The sequence below is a fragment of the Pristis pectinata genome, chromosome 8 (genome assembly GCF_009764475.1).
Source record: "Pristis pectinata isolate sPriPec2 chromosome 8, sPriPec2.1.pri, whole genome shotgun sequence".
Taxonomy (NCBI): Eukaryota; Metazoa; Chordata; class Chondrichthyes; order Rhinopristiformes; family Pristidae; genus Pristis; species Pristis pectinata.
Genome location: NC_067412.1, coordinates 81,822,228 through 81,840,719, shown reverse-complemented (window position 1 = coordinate 81,840,719; position 18,492 = coordinate 81,822,228). Strand labels below are relative to the sequence as shown.

At 39.9% G+C, this 18,492-nt stretch overlaps 1 protein-coding gene across 5 annotated transcripts in view; it reads left to right on the top strand.

Moving 5' to 3' along the window:
- LOC127573018 (glutamate receptor 3-like) overlaps positions 1-18,492 on the top strand; it is a 239,866-nt gene that overhangs the window by 204,807 nt on the left and 16,567 nt on the right. For 4 of the 5 annotated variants that reach the window (XM_052020756.1, XM_052020760.1, XM_052020758.1 and 1 more), the window contains 2 exons: positions 11,843-12,090; positions 12,610-12,724. The exons of the other annotated variant lie outside the window; for it this stretch is intronic. In XM_052020756.1, coding sequence (XP_051876716.1) covers positions 11,843-12,090; positions 12,610-12,724 — 363 coding nt within the window. The remainder of the gene's footprint in view (positions 1-11,842; positions 12,091-12,609; positions 12,725-18,492) is intronic. 5 annotated transcript variants of the gene reach the window in all.

The following is an 18,492-nucleotide window of genomic DNA, read 5'->3' as shown; positions in this document are numbered from 1 at the left end:
TGTGAAACACCTTAGGTTATTTTAATATTAAAGGAGCATTTTAAATGAAAACTGTTAATGAAATTTCAAATAAATTGTGGTAAGAATCTGCAAGAAAATCTCTTGATAGCCTGGAGTTTTGCATTTCACAAAATTATCTTGTTGGAAGTAACTTAGTTGACTTTTTTTACTAGCCAAGGTCTCAAACACAAACAGCAGTAAATTTCCACTTCAGGATTGTTTCATGATGCAACTGATCCCTGAATTCTTTGAATCTACTGAGCAGGCTCATTACTGCAGCAATTTCAGTCTAGGAGCACACAAAGAGATACTCGAGGCATGCAAGAGGGAACAGGGAACCGAGTGATATAGAAGCTGAAAGGAAAAGGTAACTGTAATAGAGGAGGTTGTGTGCAGCACAAATAGAAATGGTAGCATACTAGTTATTTTCCTCAACTGCTAATCCAAAAGTCTGGACTACTGTTGAATCATTTAAACTCAGTTAAAGTAAGAGTGACGATAAGACCACCAGCTCTGGTTTAAATGTGACTGCATTCACACAGCAAAGTGGGCCAGCTAACTGCATTGTAAAATGACCAAGCAAGTAAATTGGCTGTATCAAACTGGTGTATTAAAACATAATATGAATACAATTGAATGGACCACCCAGCATTGAATTAGGCAATGGATCAAGACACGACACAGACAAATTACCCCAGGTGGCCTTGCAAAGCCCTCGAGACCTGTCAATATACATCCAACAGAGTAGTTCGGCACACCGAAAGAAGTTGATCTCAAAGAACAATACCTTTCCGCCAATGTCCCAGACTCTTCCTCCACAATCTTTAAGCACATCCTGTGCTTCTGGCAGGGAAGACCTACCAGATGATGGCAGCACGGTCATATGCAATTGGGAGCAAGTGCCTCAAGGAATCTTTCATGTGGATTCCAGATCCCATAAAGTCTCTTGGCATTAGGTCAAATATAAGCAAAGTGACCTCCTGCTGATTACTGCCCACAAGCCTCCCTCAGCTGATGAAACTGTTCTCCTCCACTTGGAAGAAGCACTTTTAAAGAACAGCTAAGAACACTGGAAACAGCCTGGCTATGAGCTTCAACAACATCCTGAAAATGTGCATTCCAGAACCAGCTATTCCTTTGGCCAAACTGTTCCAGTACAGTCACACCTGATATGGAAAATTGCCCAGATATGTCCTTCTTAAAAAGAAAACAAACCAAATTTGATTACTGCCTAATCATCCTACTCCCAAATATTAATGAAATTAATTATTGACAACACGATCAAATGGCACCTACTCTCCAATAACCCACTCACTGATACTCAGTTTGGATTACGTGAGAGACATTGACTTCCAGAGTTCAAAGAAACCCAGATCCAAAACTAGACTGAAGAGCTGAATTCCAGAAGTGAGCTGATATTGACTGTCCTTGCTATCAAGGAGCATTCATAAAATTGAAATCAAAGGGAGATTGGCTGGAGTCCCGCCTGGTTGTTGGAGGTCAATCATCTCAATGTCAGAAATTCTTCAGAGCAGTGTCCAAGGCCCATCCACCTTCAGCTGCTTCGTCAGAGACCTGAGTTCCAACATGAGATCAGAAGTGGTGAGGCGACCAATGATGTTACAATATTCAATTCCATTTGTAGCTCCTCTGAACATAAACTGTTGTGTGCCTCCACTCACCACTCCCATCAACTCCCCCCCTCCCCCCCCCCCCCAAATTCAACTACTTGCCAACATGCTAGGCCCAACTAACCTGCCATCCTGTACATCTTTATGTTGAGTTGAGTCTTGAAATTCAAAGTTCTGTTCGGGTTTGATGCAAGTGACCGAAAAACAAATTTAGAACATTTGGCTGCAATTTCTCACTAACCTGTCAAAGTCACAAGCACTGTCCTGTTATAGTCAAGCAGAAACTTGATGTGAATAATCTAATAATTCCGATAGGCTGGAAATTTTCCATATTGCATCTACAGCAGTGCCTCTACATACTAAGGCAATATGTCAACACAGGATGTGGGAGGAACGTGGAGCACCCAGGGGAAACCTACACAGTTACAGGGAGAAAATACAAACTCCACACAGCACCAGAGATCAGAATTGAACCCAGCTCTCTAGCTCTACCAGCTGTGCTACTGTGCCAGCCACACAATAAACCGTAAAAATCATGTAAAACCAGGGTGATAATTCGAACTTTTGTTGTTTTCAGTCTTGAGTGATTGATTGAAAAGGAACACCACGGCCTTGAGTTGATTGCTTTTTTTATCTCAATAATTTTTCATCAGTGGTATTCATGCTGTACTCCCACTGTTAACAGAATACAAAGAGGCTTAGCTCTGTGCCTTTTCAAAGGCATTCAGACCCAGACCTACATTCTTATACGTCTTGGGAGCTGCAGCAGACAACGTAAATGACTTTGGTATCTCCAGTTATAATGGGGCACTGTTGGAATTTCACTTCCAAAGTATCCTACGTGCCAGTATAACCTTTTAGAAATAGTTAAGGCACTGAGTTATTCCCATTGTATAAAAAATAATTCAAAGAAAATTAATTTTGCTGATCTTTCGTGAATTTCTAGAGAGATTTATATTTTGAAGGCTAAAACTACCCAATGAAAAAAATGATTTAAATATTGTGTTGATGTATTGCCTTAGTATGTAGAGGCACTGCTGTAGATGCAATATGGAAAATTTCCAGTCTACTGGAATTATTAGATTATTCACTTCAAGTTTCTGCTTGACTATAACAGGACAGTGCTTGTGACTTTGACAGGTTAGCGAGAAATTGCAGCCAAATGTTCTAAATTTGTTTTTAGGTCACTCGCATCAAATCAGAACAGAACTTTGAATTTCAAGACTCAACTCACAATAAAAATCATATGATAATCTTATTTTTGTCCAGCATCTGGAAAGGTTTGCCCTGTTTGCCCCTAATGCACACTGAGTTCTTCTTTTAGACTATTCAGACCTTTACTAGATTTGGGTGGTTGGATTTCACTGCCTAACCCAATTCAAGGATGCATCTTTAGCTCTTTGCTATTTTCATTTATGAATCCACTTTGATCTATTAAGGCTACTCACAATGTAACAAATTAGCAGAGTCAATCATTAAACCATTAAATTGCACTTTTCTCATTATTTTCTCCTCATTTTCATGTGGAGTCAATTTAAATGGATGGCCAGATGAAAATAAGGATATAAATATAATCCACTAATAAAGCTATGAAAAAAAATGCAGAGAATAAAAGAGATTGAGAGAGTTATATTATTAGCCGAGGCCTTCGACAGCCTTATCTTTTAATTTGATCCTAGTAGCATATGAAGTGGAAGCCAGCCCACAGCAGGTAAATTTACTATCTTGACCATTTTTAGCATAAACATAAAGAGGAATTACAAATGATATCGCAGTGCAATGAAATCCTTTTATTATGTTTTCCAATAAGAAACTTAATTGTATCAAAGACCAGCTGACGGAAAATTAATTCAAAAAAAGGAAAAATACTTTTGAGCTGTTGTAGTGAAGGCCTCAGCTTCAAGTCATTGTATCCTTTAATATTTATTCAAATAGTGACAAGAAAGAGTAATTTGAAAATGCTGCTTTCTCCTTCAAAGTGAATTTACAGAAAACTCTGTAAATGTGGAATGGGTCAGGAGGACGTCCAGAGAAGTTTGACAAGCTATGCCTTGAGCTCCTCAATGTTGGTGTAGACTCAAAACTGGTCCTAAAAGGGATCATTTTACTGATAGTAGATATGATTCACTTCAGGTAACATTTTGTTTTCAGAGTTTAAGTCTCTTATCTCCATAACTGTCACCTCGTGGAAAGGCCACAAATTTGAGCCACTTTTTGGTGTGAATCTAGCAAGTATTTTGCAAGACTTTGAAGAGTTTTATGGACATGGACATACCAATGATCTGCTTCCTTTTATCTCCAAACCTATTCATGTTCTGTGTCCAAAGCCAATGAACTTTAGTGAAGAGGCCATTTGCCACTGGCAATTTGTTGGTAAAATCCAAAAGAGGACCAGCCCTTTGAAAATGGTTCAGGATGTCACAGCAATGCTGCTGACATCATATGTTTTACAATATAATGTTTATAAATCCACCCCCCTACATCTTTTCAGTGAAACAGCAGAAGACAAAAGAGCAGAAAATGCTGGAAGCACACAGAAGGTCAAGCAATATCCATGGGGAGAGAAACAGAGTTGATGTTTCAGATCAGGGATCCTTCATCAAAACTGGAAGAGTGAGAAAACAGTTATGTTTACGTTGCTGGGAGGCTAACATTTCAGTCCTGATGAAGGGTCTTCAACCTGAAATGTTAACTCTATTTCTCTTTCCACAGATGCTGCATAACCTGCTGAGCATTTCCAGCATTTTCTGTTTCCATCAAATATTTTTCACACTCTTTGTTTCTTAAGATAGATACTATCCCCTTGAGAAATATTCAAAATGGGAAGAACTGATATAATAAAGTAGAAGAATGATACGGTGAGCTGACTCATTAACCTTGTGCATTATTTTCAATGAATCTGTAAATTTATTGACAAATTATGCACTTAATCAATTTAAACTAAATCACAGGACAAAATCACTGAATGTGGTTATTTAGTTCAACAGTGAACTTGGCTACATTCTTTGATTCAAACTCACCCAGGAAGTTCATTAAGACAGTGAATTTGGTATTGGTATTGCTTTATTATTGCCACTTGTACCGAGGTACAGGGGAAAAACTTGTCTTGCATACTGTTCATACAGTTCATTACACAGTGCCGATACATTGAGTTAGTACAGAGTGCATTGAGGTAGTACAGGGTAAAAACAATAACAGAATACAGAGTAAAGTGTCACAGCTACAGGGAAGTGCATTGCAGGTAGACAATAAGTTGCAAGGTCAAACAAGGTAGATTGTGAGGTCAAAAGTCCATCTCATCGTATAACGGAACTGTTCAATAGTCTTATCACAGTGAGATAGAAGCTGTTCTTGAGCCTGGTGGTATGTGCCCTCAGGCTCCTGTATCGTCTGCCTGATAGGACAGGAAAGAAGAGAGAATGACCCAGTTGGGTGGGGTCTTTGATTATGCTGACTGCTTCACCAAGGCAGCGAGAGGTATAGACAGAGTCCATGGAGGTGAGACTGGTTTCCATGACGCGCTGGGCTGTGTCCACAACTCCCTGCAGTTCCTTGCGGTCCTGGGCAGAGCAGTTGCCGTACCAAGCTGTGATGCATCCAGATAGAATACTTTCTGTGGTGCATCGATAAAAGTTGGTAAGTGTCAAAGGGGACATGCCAAATTTCTTTAGCCTCCTGAGGAAGTAGAGGTGCTGGTGAGCTTAATGGTTACTTAGGACTTTGAACAGTTTCCATGAGAATTTAAGAGATTTGGAAAAGGCCTGGAGTAATCCTGTGACCCCGTCCAAGAAACACTGCATGCTAATTGGGAGACTCTGTTACAGGGAATAATTACAAGAAAAAAGGGAAGTGGAGACAGGGAAAAAAAATACTGCAGTTGTGTAATGGGCCTTGTGAAATCCCAGAAATGTCTCTTGCACCTCACATACAGATTGCTTTGAAATGAATTGCTATTGCATCACAAAATGCAGCAAGTCTGATTCCACAGCAGTGCTTTTACTGCTATCAGATGAGGGAAGAATTTTGAACAGAATAGCAGGAGAACTCTCAACTCTTCTATAAATAAAGTCATGGATCCTTTAACCTTCACCTGAACACTCACATCACAGAGGCAGTTTTAAAGTTGGACCTAAAGGACAGCACCTAGAAAATACAGCATTCCTTTTATTTAATGGCAATGAAGCATTTCTTCGGTGTTAATCTAGACTATATAATGAGGTTCTGCCTCTATACTCACACCACTACCTCTTGATGCATTGACCTTTGCAAATTTCAGCAAATTTCCTTTTGTGTTTTAGCCAAGTGCACTCAATCCAACCGTTAAGAGCAAGCACGATCAACAGAGGTATCATACGATGTAAAAACACTGAACCAAACTGACAGACTTTAACCCCAGAAGCAAATAAAGAGAATTTGTGTTATTTCTCAACACAATACATTGAGTGGTTATTAGGAAAACCTACTGATCTTTCTCAAGTTGTGCCAAGCAATTTGCAATATTTACCCGGATGGACAAATAGAAATTAGCTGCCACATGATACCCACAGCAATGGTGACCCGGAATTTGCATTGCTTGGCAATACAATTCCTGCCCTTCTCAAAGAAGGGCATTTCCTGCCATTCCCAATATTCCCAATGTAATCTCTATGAGAATTTCCCCATATCCATGGCTTGCTGAAGTCAGGTATCACTTCAGTGAAAATCCTTGACACATTGCAGCCATGATGTTATCAAGCCAATTATGTTAAGAATTTTTTGCAGTCAGGAAACCAGGAAGTGACTTTTAATGAATTACACAATTATGCAGAGTTCCAAATAAAGCAGGACACATGCACATATGCTGCAAGTCGAAGCTAGAAAATCCTTGATAACCTTTTTAAAAGAGATGAGGGATTTTAAAGTATTCTATTATGTTTCAGGATATTCATGTGAGGAAGTTATAAACATAAAATTAGTCTTTTGGGCCAGGTAATTTGTTAAGCATTATTAATGGCTTACCATTACCATCTCCATCCTGTTGTAACTAAGTGTGAGATATTCCCAGTACTTCACAACAGGACTGGTTTGTAAATAGCCTGAGTTCATTTCAGTTCAACTTATTTCAACTTGGTTGCACTGGAAAAGACTGAAAACAGTGCAGTTAATGAAGGTTTGCTGGATGAGTTACAGCAACATTGGGATTTCTGTGTTAAGCTACACAAGCACACAAATCCCCAAGTTGTCAGTTTTATGGAGTAGTGATGGTGAAAGCTGATAGTCTGGTTGTTATTACTACCACATAAAAACAGATAATGATGGAAACACTCAGCAGGTCAGGCAGCATCTGTAAAAAGAGAGATACAATTAAGGTTACGGATTGCAGACCCTTTGCCAGAACTGGGAAAAAGAGAAAACAAGCTGCTTTCAAGTTGCAGAGGGAGTAATGGAGGGAAGGATAGCACAAAGAGAATACCCCGGACAGGCTTGGGACCAGGCTTGCTATGGTAATATGATGGTTGATAGGTTAATGAGGGAAGTTGGAGGGAGAGAAAAAAAACAAAGGAGTCTGTAAAAACTGTAAAATACCAGTCTCAGCTATAGGAAATGTCCAGCAGTAAGGAGAGAAAAACTCAGTTGATATTACAGGTGGATGACCTGCAGCAGAATTAGCCAATTCTGATACAAACAGAGAAAGCAAGTAACTTGAAAATGTTATTTTTGATATTAACTTCAGATGGCTGCAATGTACCCAGATGGAAAATAAGGTGCTGTTCTTCAAGCTTATATTGTGCCTCCTTAGAATGGTGTACAGGACCACAGGTGGAAAGTTGCAATGGCATGGAGAATTAAAGTGAAGCTCACTGTTACACCTGGGGACTGAAGACAGGTGATGCGCCAAGCAATCACCCAGTCTGCATTGTGCTACTCCGATGTAGAGGAGGCCAAATCATGAGTATCGAATGTATTAGACTAGAATGGAAAAAGCATTGCTACTGCATAATCTGAACTACAGTACTGCATTTTGGTACCTGAACCAATAATACCTCAGTGGCATATCCCCAAGTTTTTGATGCTTATTTCTCGTGCAGGGTTTGAATTCTGCTTGTTGAGAGATGAGAGTGTTGAGAGTTTAATCAATATGAGAGGATAACAGTTGCTGGCTTGTAGCACATAAATATAACTTTCAACTTCAGCAAAGGGATTAACACCACCCCCCCCCCCCCCAATTTTCTATTCTATTGCCAATCCAATAATGCCACTCATGCATCTATCTTCTGGAAACTGAAAGTTCCACTTATTATTGCAGTATTTCAATTCTGAATCAGCTTTTTCTTAAATACTGTGTTTTAAACACTGTCTATTAGAAGCTCAGTTAAAATGTTTATTTCCTACAAACAGGATCCAGCTCTTTACTGATTTATCCAGAAATTCAGTGTGCAGACACTCAGTTGATATTTTGTGATTGGATCTCTAAATCATTTTGCAAGATCCATAAAATCTTTGTGTCTGCTTCAGAGTACTGTGACCATTAGACACCTCACAACTCTAAGGTGTTAAATTCAGTTTTTTTTTAAATGTGTGGATACTTTCATAATAGAATATCAAACAAAGAATCTTCTACTCTGATGATTGTGTTCTGATTTGAGACCTACCGTTGAGCCTTTTTTTATGAAAGAAAGCATCTTCCTCAAGTAAAGATAAAGGTATAACAATTTTGACAATGGTACCTAGGTATCTTGTGATATTATGGAATAGTGTTTCCTTTTTGCAGCATCTACAACTAAAATCATCACTGATGCACAGTTTTTCAGTCTTTGTCTCTTGCTTCTGAGCTGCTGGTGCAGCGGATCTCTTATCAGCACTCTTACCATTGATCATTCATTGTGTATATGCTAATAGCACATTACCCTATTACCATAAACATCTGTCGTTTGCTGATTTATTGGTCATTAGCTTTATGGTGATGAAGACCACTTGCACTTAGAACCAATATTAATTATTTTCAAAATAAAAAATTCAGAACAATTGCTGTACCTATCCTAAAAATTAGCTGGAACAGAAGAATGTCTAATTAAACAAACATAATAAAATGCTGACGGAGCGGATTGTGATCATTTCAACACACTGTGTGTATAATATTCCAGTTTTGGAAAAATTACTTTTGTTATTGTCTGAAAAGGTTGATGATAATAGATCAAGAGGAGGCCAAAGGAAAACACGGCTCAATGATCTGATGCATTGGGGTGACATAACATCAGGGACCATATAATCAAATTGTGCAAAGCCTAAAATATACACACGTATAAGCTGTGTATTAAAGATCATCTCTCATCAGACAAGTTTAGGGCAAACATATAGTCAAATAGAAAATCCACATTACTGTGTATAAAACAAATATATCTAGGGAATTTCAAAAAATGTAAGTCAAATCTCTCTAATTCAGACTAAAAAAGCACAATAACTTGTGCTGTACCATTCACAGTTCATGCATCTTTACTTTATTCTGATTTCCCTTCACCAAAGCCAGGTGAAAATAAATCAAGGATACTATTACAATCTTAATCTACTCAAACTTATCTTCTTCCTATGTGTCTGCAAAATGCCTTCCCATTCATCAATATGCTTGTTCAAAAGTGAATCAAATATACGAACTATTCCAGTTTACTATAGCTGCAGTTTTCTAAAATGTGATTCAGCAAGAGTAATTTTCATTTTGAGTAGCATTACATTTTGAGCACTTTGAGGCTCAGCAGTATTAAAGGTTATTTCTTTCCCACTTTTACTGGAAGCTCTCAGCTTTACTGTAAAGAGCCCAGTGGGTTATGGTGCAGTTTTGCAGCATAGTCCTTTCAACTTTTGGCACTCAGCTTTGACTCCTGCTGTGGCAGAGTTTGAAGGTCTCTTCCTGACAGTCATTAAAGGTCACAAAATGAAATTAGTTTTGGAAACCTCAGACTCTCAACAGAAGAGGATTTTGGATCCATTACTCTCACAAAATTCTCAAGGGGTAATTTTCCCAGATGGCACAGTTAGGAATCACAGAATCATACAGCAAGAAAACAGCCCCTTCAGCTAGTTAAATCCATGTTGGCCATTAAGCACCATACACAAGGGGCAATTTACAGTGGCTAATTAATCTTTAAGAAAAACAGAAATCTTCGGGAGTGTGGGAGGAAGCCGGAGCATCCAGGGAAACCCACATGGTCACAGGGAGAACATGCAAACTGCACACAAACTGCACCCAAGGCCAGGATCGAACCCAAGTCATTGTTAACCTTAATCACTAGAATGGCCAAGCAGAAATTGAAGTTCATGCTGCCCATGCATTTCTTCTGTGCATAGTCAGAACTTTTCCTCTCAGAATAATGATCCTAAGTGATGATTCTACAACCCCAGGTACCCAGAGGGAAACCATGGTCACAAGATGAACTGCTTGGAGATAAGGATAAAAAACAGTAGATTGTGAAACCTTGATTTAAACAAAATGTAATTAATGCTTGAAACACAGTGATCTTCTGCATTTATTTTGCATGAAAAACACTAATCTATGATGCTAGATAAATATACAAGCAAAGATAAAAATATGAAACAAAAAGCATACTTAACCCTCCCTTTAAATGAAGGTCAGCAGCATCATTCAAATGAATGGGGTATGTTACGTACGCAAGTGCAGCTGGTATAAGACAGCTGAGCTTGCTGGGGAGTGTACGCTGCCCCTTGGCTAGGCCAGCTGTGAAACGTCTCTGGATTCAATGATGAGTCCAAGGTACAAGAGGTTAGATAAAATGTAAAGAGGCTGTAAAAGAATATAGATCAAATAAAGTTTTGCAATTGGAGTTTTACGTGAGAAAATGTGAAGTTATCCATTTTGACAAGAAAATTGTCAAAAAAGTATATTATCTAAATGGTGAGAGACTGCAGAATGGTCTGAGATGCAGAAGGATCTATGTGTTCCAGTGATTTGCAAATGGTACCACAAGTCTTTAGGAAAGCTACAGAATATTATCGTTTATTGTTGGGGGAAATTGAAAACAAAAGTGGGGAGGTCGTGCCTCAGTTATACTGGGATTAGATGAAACTACATCAGCCGAAGTACTCTGGGTTCTCCTCCTTTTGAAAGACTTCTACAAGCTCTCATCATTTAGATAATATGACCCAATGCTTTTAGGTAGGATTTAGACTGATGGAACAGTGAGATACTTCCAAGTCTGGATGGAGAATTTGGAGATGGTGGTGTTCTTATACACCTGACACTTGTGCTTTTTGATGGTTAAGATCATGGTGTGGGGAATGCTGCTGGGGCAGTCTTGACAACTAATTGTAGTTCATTCTGTAGATGCTCCACCCTGCAGCAACTGTGCACGTGGTGATGAAGATAATTAATGTTTAGGTGGATGGGGTGCCAATCAATCAGGCTGCTTTACTTTGGATGGCATTGAGTTTCTTGAGCATCGTTGGAGCTGCACCCACCCAGGCAAATGGAGAATGTTTTGCCACACTCGTGTCCTGACAAGACAAGCGTGTAGTGTCTAATTGTCCTTGAGAATGCAATGGAGTCAGCTTCTGAATCACTGCAGTCCTTGTAATGGAGGTACTCCCACAACGGTGAACATTAGTTCCAATATTTGGACCGAGGGATGATGAAGGATTGGCAGCACATTTCCAAGTCAGGATAATGTGTAGCTTGAGGGGAACCTGCAGCTGATGGCAGTCTGTGCCTGCAACTCTTGTCCAAGGTGGTTGAGCTCACCGGGTCTGAGATATGCTGCTTAAGAATGCGTTGGTGAGTTACTGCATTGCGTTTTATAGATGTTTCACAACATAGCCACTGAGTGCTTACATTATTGCTAAGCCAGGATGTAACTTAGCACAATAAAATCTCCTGCTAACCTCTCCATTCGGATCATCAATAATGCTATTGAGTGGCATAGCTGGCTTGAGAGGCTGAATCGCCTACTCCCCTTCTTAGTTGCTATGGTCTTATTCAGCTTCATTTATGTCCAGTAAAGTTTTGACTCTCTTGTATTTGAAGAATCTCTTCTAATCTTTCAGCTGCTGCTGCTATTCTATATTTTGTGTAAGTTGTGTGAAAATCCAAAAGGCTTGAAACCGTAACATAACTACAAATTCAAGATCAATCTCTAAATATAAGATTTAAATGAAAAATATTAAACTGAAGTTTTTTCCTGCATTATGTATCGCAAACATTTTCTTTCGTTCTCTTCCTCCAGCGTTCAAAAATAGCAGTGTATGAAAAAATGTGGTCCTACATGAAATCTGCCGAACCATCTGTGTTCACCAAAACAACAGCCGATGGAGTTGCCAAAGTTCGGAAATCAAAGGGAAAGTTTGCCTTCTTACTAGAATCAACGATGAACGAATACATTGAGCAGAGGAAGCCATGTGACACCATGAAAGTAGGAGGGAACCTTGACTCGAAAGGCTATGGAGTGGCAACCCCTAAAGGAGCATCATTAAGGTGGGTGGAATAGTGTAACAATATTCTATGTTGTTATAGTATTCCACCCACCCTGATGTTTCCTGTTTTTTTTTGTTTAAACTGTCAAGAATGTAAGGTAACTTAATCTCTACATTGTTTAAAACCTGGATTAAGTAAGGCTGGTAATATAGTTAAATTATTTAATGCATCCATTTTATTTTGTTTAGCGTGCTGTGTTTTTTTTTGATTGTCCGTACCTGTTTTAATTTTAAAATTCTTTAAAAAAAATTAACTAATCTGGTAAAGTTAAAGCTGTCCTGCGTGAAGAATGTGTGACTGCATGACATGTTAATTTTTTTCTTAAAGGCAAATCCCCATCCCGCACACTTCAGTTTTGAACAATGTGATCCTTCATGCCACCTTCCAATATTAACACTTTATTTGATGTGCAAGCGTTTCGCCATTCCGTGAAAATAGCCAATTTGTCCTATTGTGCTCCTTTCACGTACACTTCTTACAATTGTTCATTTTCTTACAAATATGTTTTATTGTTTCAAGAAATGCTGTTAACCTCGCAGTATTAAAACTGAATGAACAAGGCCTCTTGGACAAATTGAAAAACAAATGGTGGTACGACAAAGGAGAGTGCGGCAGCGGGGGAGGTGACTCCAAGGTCAGCCTCAATGTCACCACAAGCGGGTACCTTAGTACAGAGTAATCGGCAAGGCTGTTACAGAATTGCAAGAGATAAAGAATCCGCTTATTTGCACTTGGTATTGGAGTCATGATGTTGGTACGTCGGGGATCCTCACCAGATTGACAGCTGAAGTAGGTGTTGTGATGTTTGGAAACTTCGGGGGAAAGAGGCCTTTATGTAACACAACCTAAGATTCTGTTTATAGCAAACCTAATAGTTCAAGTTTGTATATACTTTTTTTAATTACATGATTTCAGAAACCATTGATCATTGGAAATCTTGCCTTACTCGTTACCCTTCTCTTAAATGCTACTTTGCCAAAGATGAAAGAAATTACACTCCTGCCAGTATTCAGATAGGCTGATGTTTCTGATGTTTGTTTTGCATCAAGATCCAAGTTATGCAGAGGCATAATGAAAACGGTATTCTATCAAAGTGTAAACTGGCAAAGGAGATTCTGCCTTTTAGATTTGGAAAATTTAATTGATCATGATTTTTACGTTCTTACTCATGGTTTGCGCTTTTAGATCTATTTCCAGATAGACTAATTTTCATTCACAATGCATCAGTGTACATGCTATCATGCGAGCAATGAACAAAATGATTTAGTTTGCAGGTATGGAAGATCTCAACATAAAGCAGTTCTGCTTTGTCCAAGCTGGATGCTTGGCTCACAGCTCCAGCCTTGGAGGTTGAAAGTTGAGCTGGTTTCTTTCAGTTGGAAGGGAAGAAAGTGCTTGCAGAATTGTTATTCCTGTGCCACAATGATTGAAGCATAACTGGCAGATCAGAGGATTAGCTTAACAGCCATCAAGCTACCTTTTAGCTGAATAATGGGAAATAGCGGATCGACATAAAAAGCTTGTCAGAATCTGAACAAGGTAAGTTTCAAATGAAGATCTTTCGTCAGAGTGCATGCTAATCTAAAAAAGTGACCTATTGAAAGCTTACCCCTGACTTGTTTTTGTTCAGACTCTGCAGAGGTGGAAATTCAGCTTTGTTTGTAGCATTAATCGCTGTTGTACTGTGCCTCTGATAGTGAATGGACTGAATGGTTGGAGTGGTGTACTTGTGGAGGCTGATTCCACAGCCACTCTTCCGAAGCAAAGACAAAATTTGTACTGCTACATTTTAGAACTTACAGTTTCATTTCATTTTTTTTGGTGTTTATCTTTCCATTTGAGCACCATAATTGAAACAAATCTGGGCAATATTTTCACATTGAAAATAGATGTGTTTTTTTTAAGTTATTGGTTTGATCTCTAGTTTACAAAGTCCTCCTCGGTTGTATGTGGTAGTAACATCTGCAGGTTAAGCCTGCTTCTGAAATTCAATTTGATTGTGTGTTTAGGACATGTGGGCAAAGACAAACTTCTGTCTTGGTGTATTTTGGATATTGCTGCTCCAGTCTTATATCAGGGGTTTATTTAATCAGATCAGCATTCTTGGTGCAGATTTCTAGCAGTCTCTGTTGGTTAGCAAGTATTGTGAAACTAAATTTCTTGCCCAAAAAGCAAGTTGTTGACTAGGGAGACTTACAATTAGTCTCTATGATCACTAATGTGTTAAAGATAATTTGAGCACACAGACTAGATGCTGTAATTGGTTTATACTGGTTTTTATGCTCCTCAAGAGACCATTCCCACCTGTCTTCATCTATTTCTATCAGCATAAACCATCATTCTTTTACTCAGACATATCCAGCTTCCTTCAGAATCAACTGTTCCCTGTGGCAGTGAGTTCTACATTCTAACCATATTCTGTCAAAATACTCCTAAGTTTATACCTTGCTTTCAGTTTCCCCCTCAAGTGAAAATATCATCCTCACATTGTCCTTTGAAACTATTTCACAATTTTAAAGGCCTCCATCAGTCTACCTCATTGTCCTTTCTCTTTTCCAGAGAAAGCAGCCAATGTCTACTCAATGTTCATGATAGGTGGAGTCTTGTCTGTTCTGGAATCACCTCTGAACCTTCTTCAGTGTCCTTATTTTGTTTTTCTGAAACGCAAACTCAGTGGTATGCAGTACCCCAAGGTTTTGAACAAGCTTTCTGTTTTTCAAGTCTATCCCTCTAATTTGTCCTGACAGTGCATGTCCACATTCAATAAACTGAAAACTCATTCTCTGGCATGGTCCCTGCTCTTCCTGGGAACTTCTGTACAGTACATAGCAACAGTAGAAGTACAATAATCAGAGCAGACTATTCAGCCCTTAGAACCTGCTCCATCATTTGCCATATAATGGCTGACATAAAGCTCTACTCCATTTACCTGCCTTTGCTTCATAACCCGAGGTATCTTTATCTGACAGAAATATATATGCATCTTAAACATTCCAGTTGGCCAACATCTATGGACCTTTAGGGAAGAAAATTGCATGTGGGATATGTCTTCTCTGTGGATTCCTAACATTCATTAAAGTCCGCTTGCAGAAATGTGCAGACAAATACAAAAAACATCAGCAACCCAAAAAGGCAAGTCCTCTCTATTCAGGGGCTCCTAGTAGATGATCTTTCAGGAACTTTCTGTAAATATTGATGCGGCCTATAATCCCCTTAGTCACTTGACACAATTTATAATGAAGTAGCAGCCTTAAAGCAGCAACTAATGTTCACAACCAATTTACTACATTACTGCATGGCTTTCCTTCTTTATATATGGGTTAACGTAAATTAACGAATTTACAAATGTTGTCTGTTTAACAAGCAGTTTACCCACTTTCTGTGACTGCCCAGATATTGCTTAAATATCATCCAACTCTTATTATGGCTTTCATCAACAATTTGGTTGGAGTTAAATGAAATGGTTTCACATCTTCAGCCAGACCCAAGTCTGAATCTGCCTATCCACTGACTGTGTATTTGTACATCTGCTTCATAATTGCCCCAGCTGGTTCCACTGCTGTAATAGGAAACATCATCTGACATGCTTATAAAAATTCTTGTGCTCTATATTTGTTGTGGCCTCTTCATAGGATAGTTTTCACAGGGCATCTACCATGGCATTGTTATCTTTCTGTGTATTCTATGTCACAAACATATTGAAGCAGTCTGGTCCATCTCTGCACCCGACGCAGCTATTGTGGGAATGTCAGTAACAGTGTAAGTGCTCTTCCCAGCAAGTAGCAGCAAAAATCGGGTCACCAAATATAATCAGCAATGCCTTCTTCTCAATATGTGCATAATTTATTTTCACTTCTGTTCATCATGTGGGATGTATATGCAATATGCCTTCCACGTCCACTGTGTATAGTGCAATAAGCAATGCTCTGACCTCATAGTTTAATGCATCACATGCCAGTTGCATTCATGGTTGGTGTCATAACCACTGCTGAGGTTTTTCTTGCACAGGTGATGATCTTACTCCATCATCCGTACTCTAGTGCCATTTATTATCTGTCTTTAATGGTTGATAAAATGGTGTGAACATTATGCCAAGACCGGATTATACCTAAAAATAACCCGAGTCCAGTAACATTTTCAAGTGTCCTGGTTTTGATGATAGCCTCAATTTTGTCTGTTGCTGGCTGCAGCATATTTTCAACTATTCACAGACCTAAATAAATCTCCTCCTTCTGGATGAAGGCATATTTAGCTTTGGTTAAGTTTGACATCATGCCAGTGCCATCTTCTGAACAATTCCTCATCTACCTGGAGGTTCTCCTCCTCCGTAGCTATTGAAATTAGAATATCGTCCTGACTGTACAAACAATGCTGAAACCCTTGCAGCATTTATCCAAAGTCACTTGGAATATTTTCAGTACTGATTGTACCTGATTTGGCTCACAAATACAACTCCCTTGTTTCTATTTGTCAGGAAATGTTGATTCTCTTTCTCCTTATTAGAATGGGCATTGGCATGAGGGACACAAAGCCTCATAAAACCTTTTGCTCCTGCCAGATTGATAGATCTCTTGAGATGTACAAAAAGTATATTGCTCGCCATCTGCTGACCAGTTAAGGGTTACTTTGTAATCTCCACAGAGCCAATTCGCTTTATCCATGTTGGGAGCTACTAGTATGTGCTACCTTCACCAATATCCCATCCTGCTAGTTTGCTTCACTCAGCTTCTACTTGTGTGCTTCTAATGGTTGGGTCCAGGGTTAATGATTGAACCCAAGGTCAGGGTTTCCACGAAATACATTTTTCCAAATTACCCTCAATGCTTTCAACTAATCTCTTCTTAGCAAGGCTTGTCTGTTAATATAGACACCATTGTAATCACCATTAACACCATTATATCTGGTGGCCTTGCCTTTAGCCTATTATAAAGAGCCACAAATTTCCTTTGTCCTAATGTTCTTCCTGAGGATTCCTAAGTTCTTCATTGTAATGTGCATCTCACCAGTGACACTTGGCAGAACATTTGTTTGTAAGTGTCTCTTCCCATGTTGGAACCATCTGCAGTTACATCGCTATTCACATCAAGGTTTTAATTATTGATGCTAACATTAATTTTCATTTCATTTTAGTCTGCTAGTGGCATATTCCATCTACATTCTTTACATTGCTCATAATCTTAATGTTATAGAAACTGCACTTGTATGGCTTTCCACTCAAGTCATTTCCATACCATTGGAACTTTGCTTGAAGTCCAATATTCGGGTCCACTGTGGCTCGGGGCCTTGTTTGCATGTTGCAGCTATAAATCAACAGGCTTGAGCTAATTCCCACCCCAGTGTCAGATGACCCAGCATCGATGTTGGACCTCCTGCCACGTTGCACTGGTTGAAACTGCATCGCATTTTCAAAGAATATCATCACCCATCCCCTCCTATTTTCATAGATGTGGCTTTCTGCACGTTAACTTGATTGTCAGATCTTTTGTATTTCGTAACATGGACAAGCCCACACAGGAACCCCCCCCCCCCATCATCGTGTGATCCAAAAACATATCAGAAGTTACAGTATTGCAACACCTGTATTGGTGAGAGTCATTATTTATCGAACGGGGTTACTTTGGCAGAAACCTTCAGCGTCATTACCTTCGAAATAAACATATTGCTTAATACCTGCTCCACTCTCCTCTTCGCCCTCCCTTTCCCCCCTCTCTCTTTTCTTCCCCTTTACTCTTCCCCCTCCCTTCCCCTTCTACTCTTCTCCCCCAACTCTTCTATTCCCCCTCCCTCTCTACTTTTCTCTTCCCCTTCAACTCCTCCCTCCTCTCTACACTCTCCCCACATTCCTCTCCTACCCCTCACCCCCTCTACTCTTCTTCCCCCTCTTCTCCTCCCCCTCACTCACTCCCCTGCTCTACTTTCCTTCCCCCTCACCCCCTACTCCTTTCCTTTCCCTTATCACCCTCCCCCTCCCATTCCCTCCCCACCCTCACTCACCCCTTCCCTTACCGCACCTCGCTCAGCCCTCCCTCACCCTCCCTAATCGCTCATATGCCCCCTCAATCACTTACATCCCTCCTCACTGACCTCCCCAACTCTCTCACATCCCCCCTCACTAACCCCCCCAACTCGCGTACCCTCCCCTGCTCACCCCCCCGCTCCCCCCTCGCTTACTAACCCCCCCGCTCACATCCACCTCGCTCACTCACCTCCCCATTCACACACCCCCCTCTTGCTCACACCCACCCCTCGCTCACACACCCCCCCATCACCACGCCACTCAATTGCCCCTTTCGCCCGCCCACAGACCCCACTTCGCCTGCTCATAACCCCCTCGCTCATGCCCCCACCACATACCACCCCTCCCACACACACCCACACTCAGCCCCACAACCTCCCAACCCC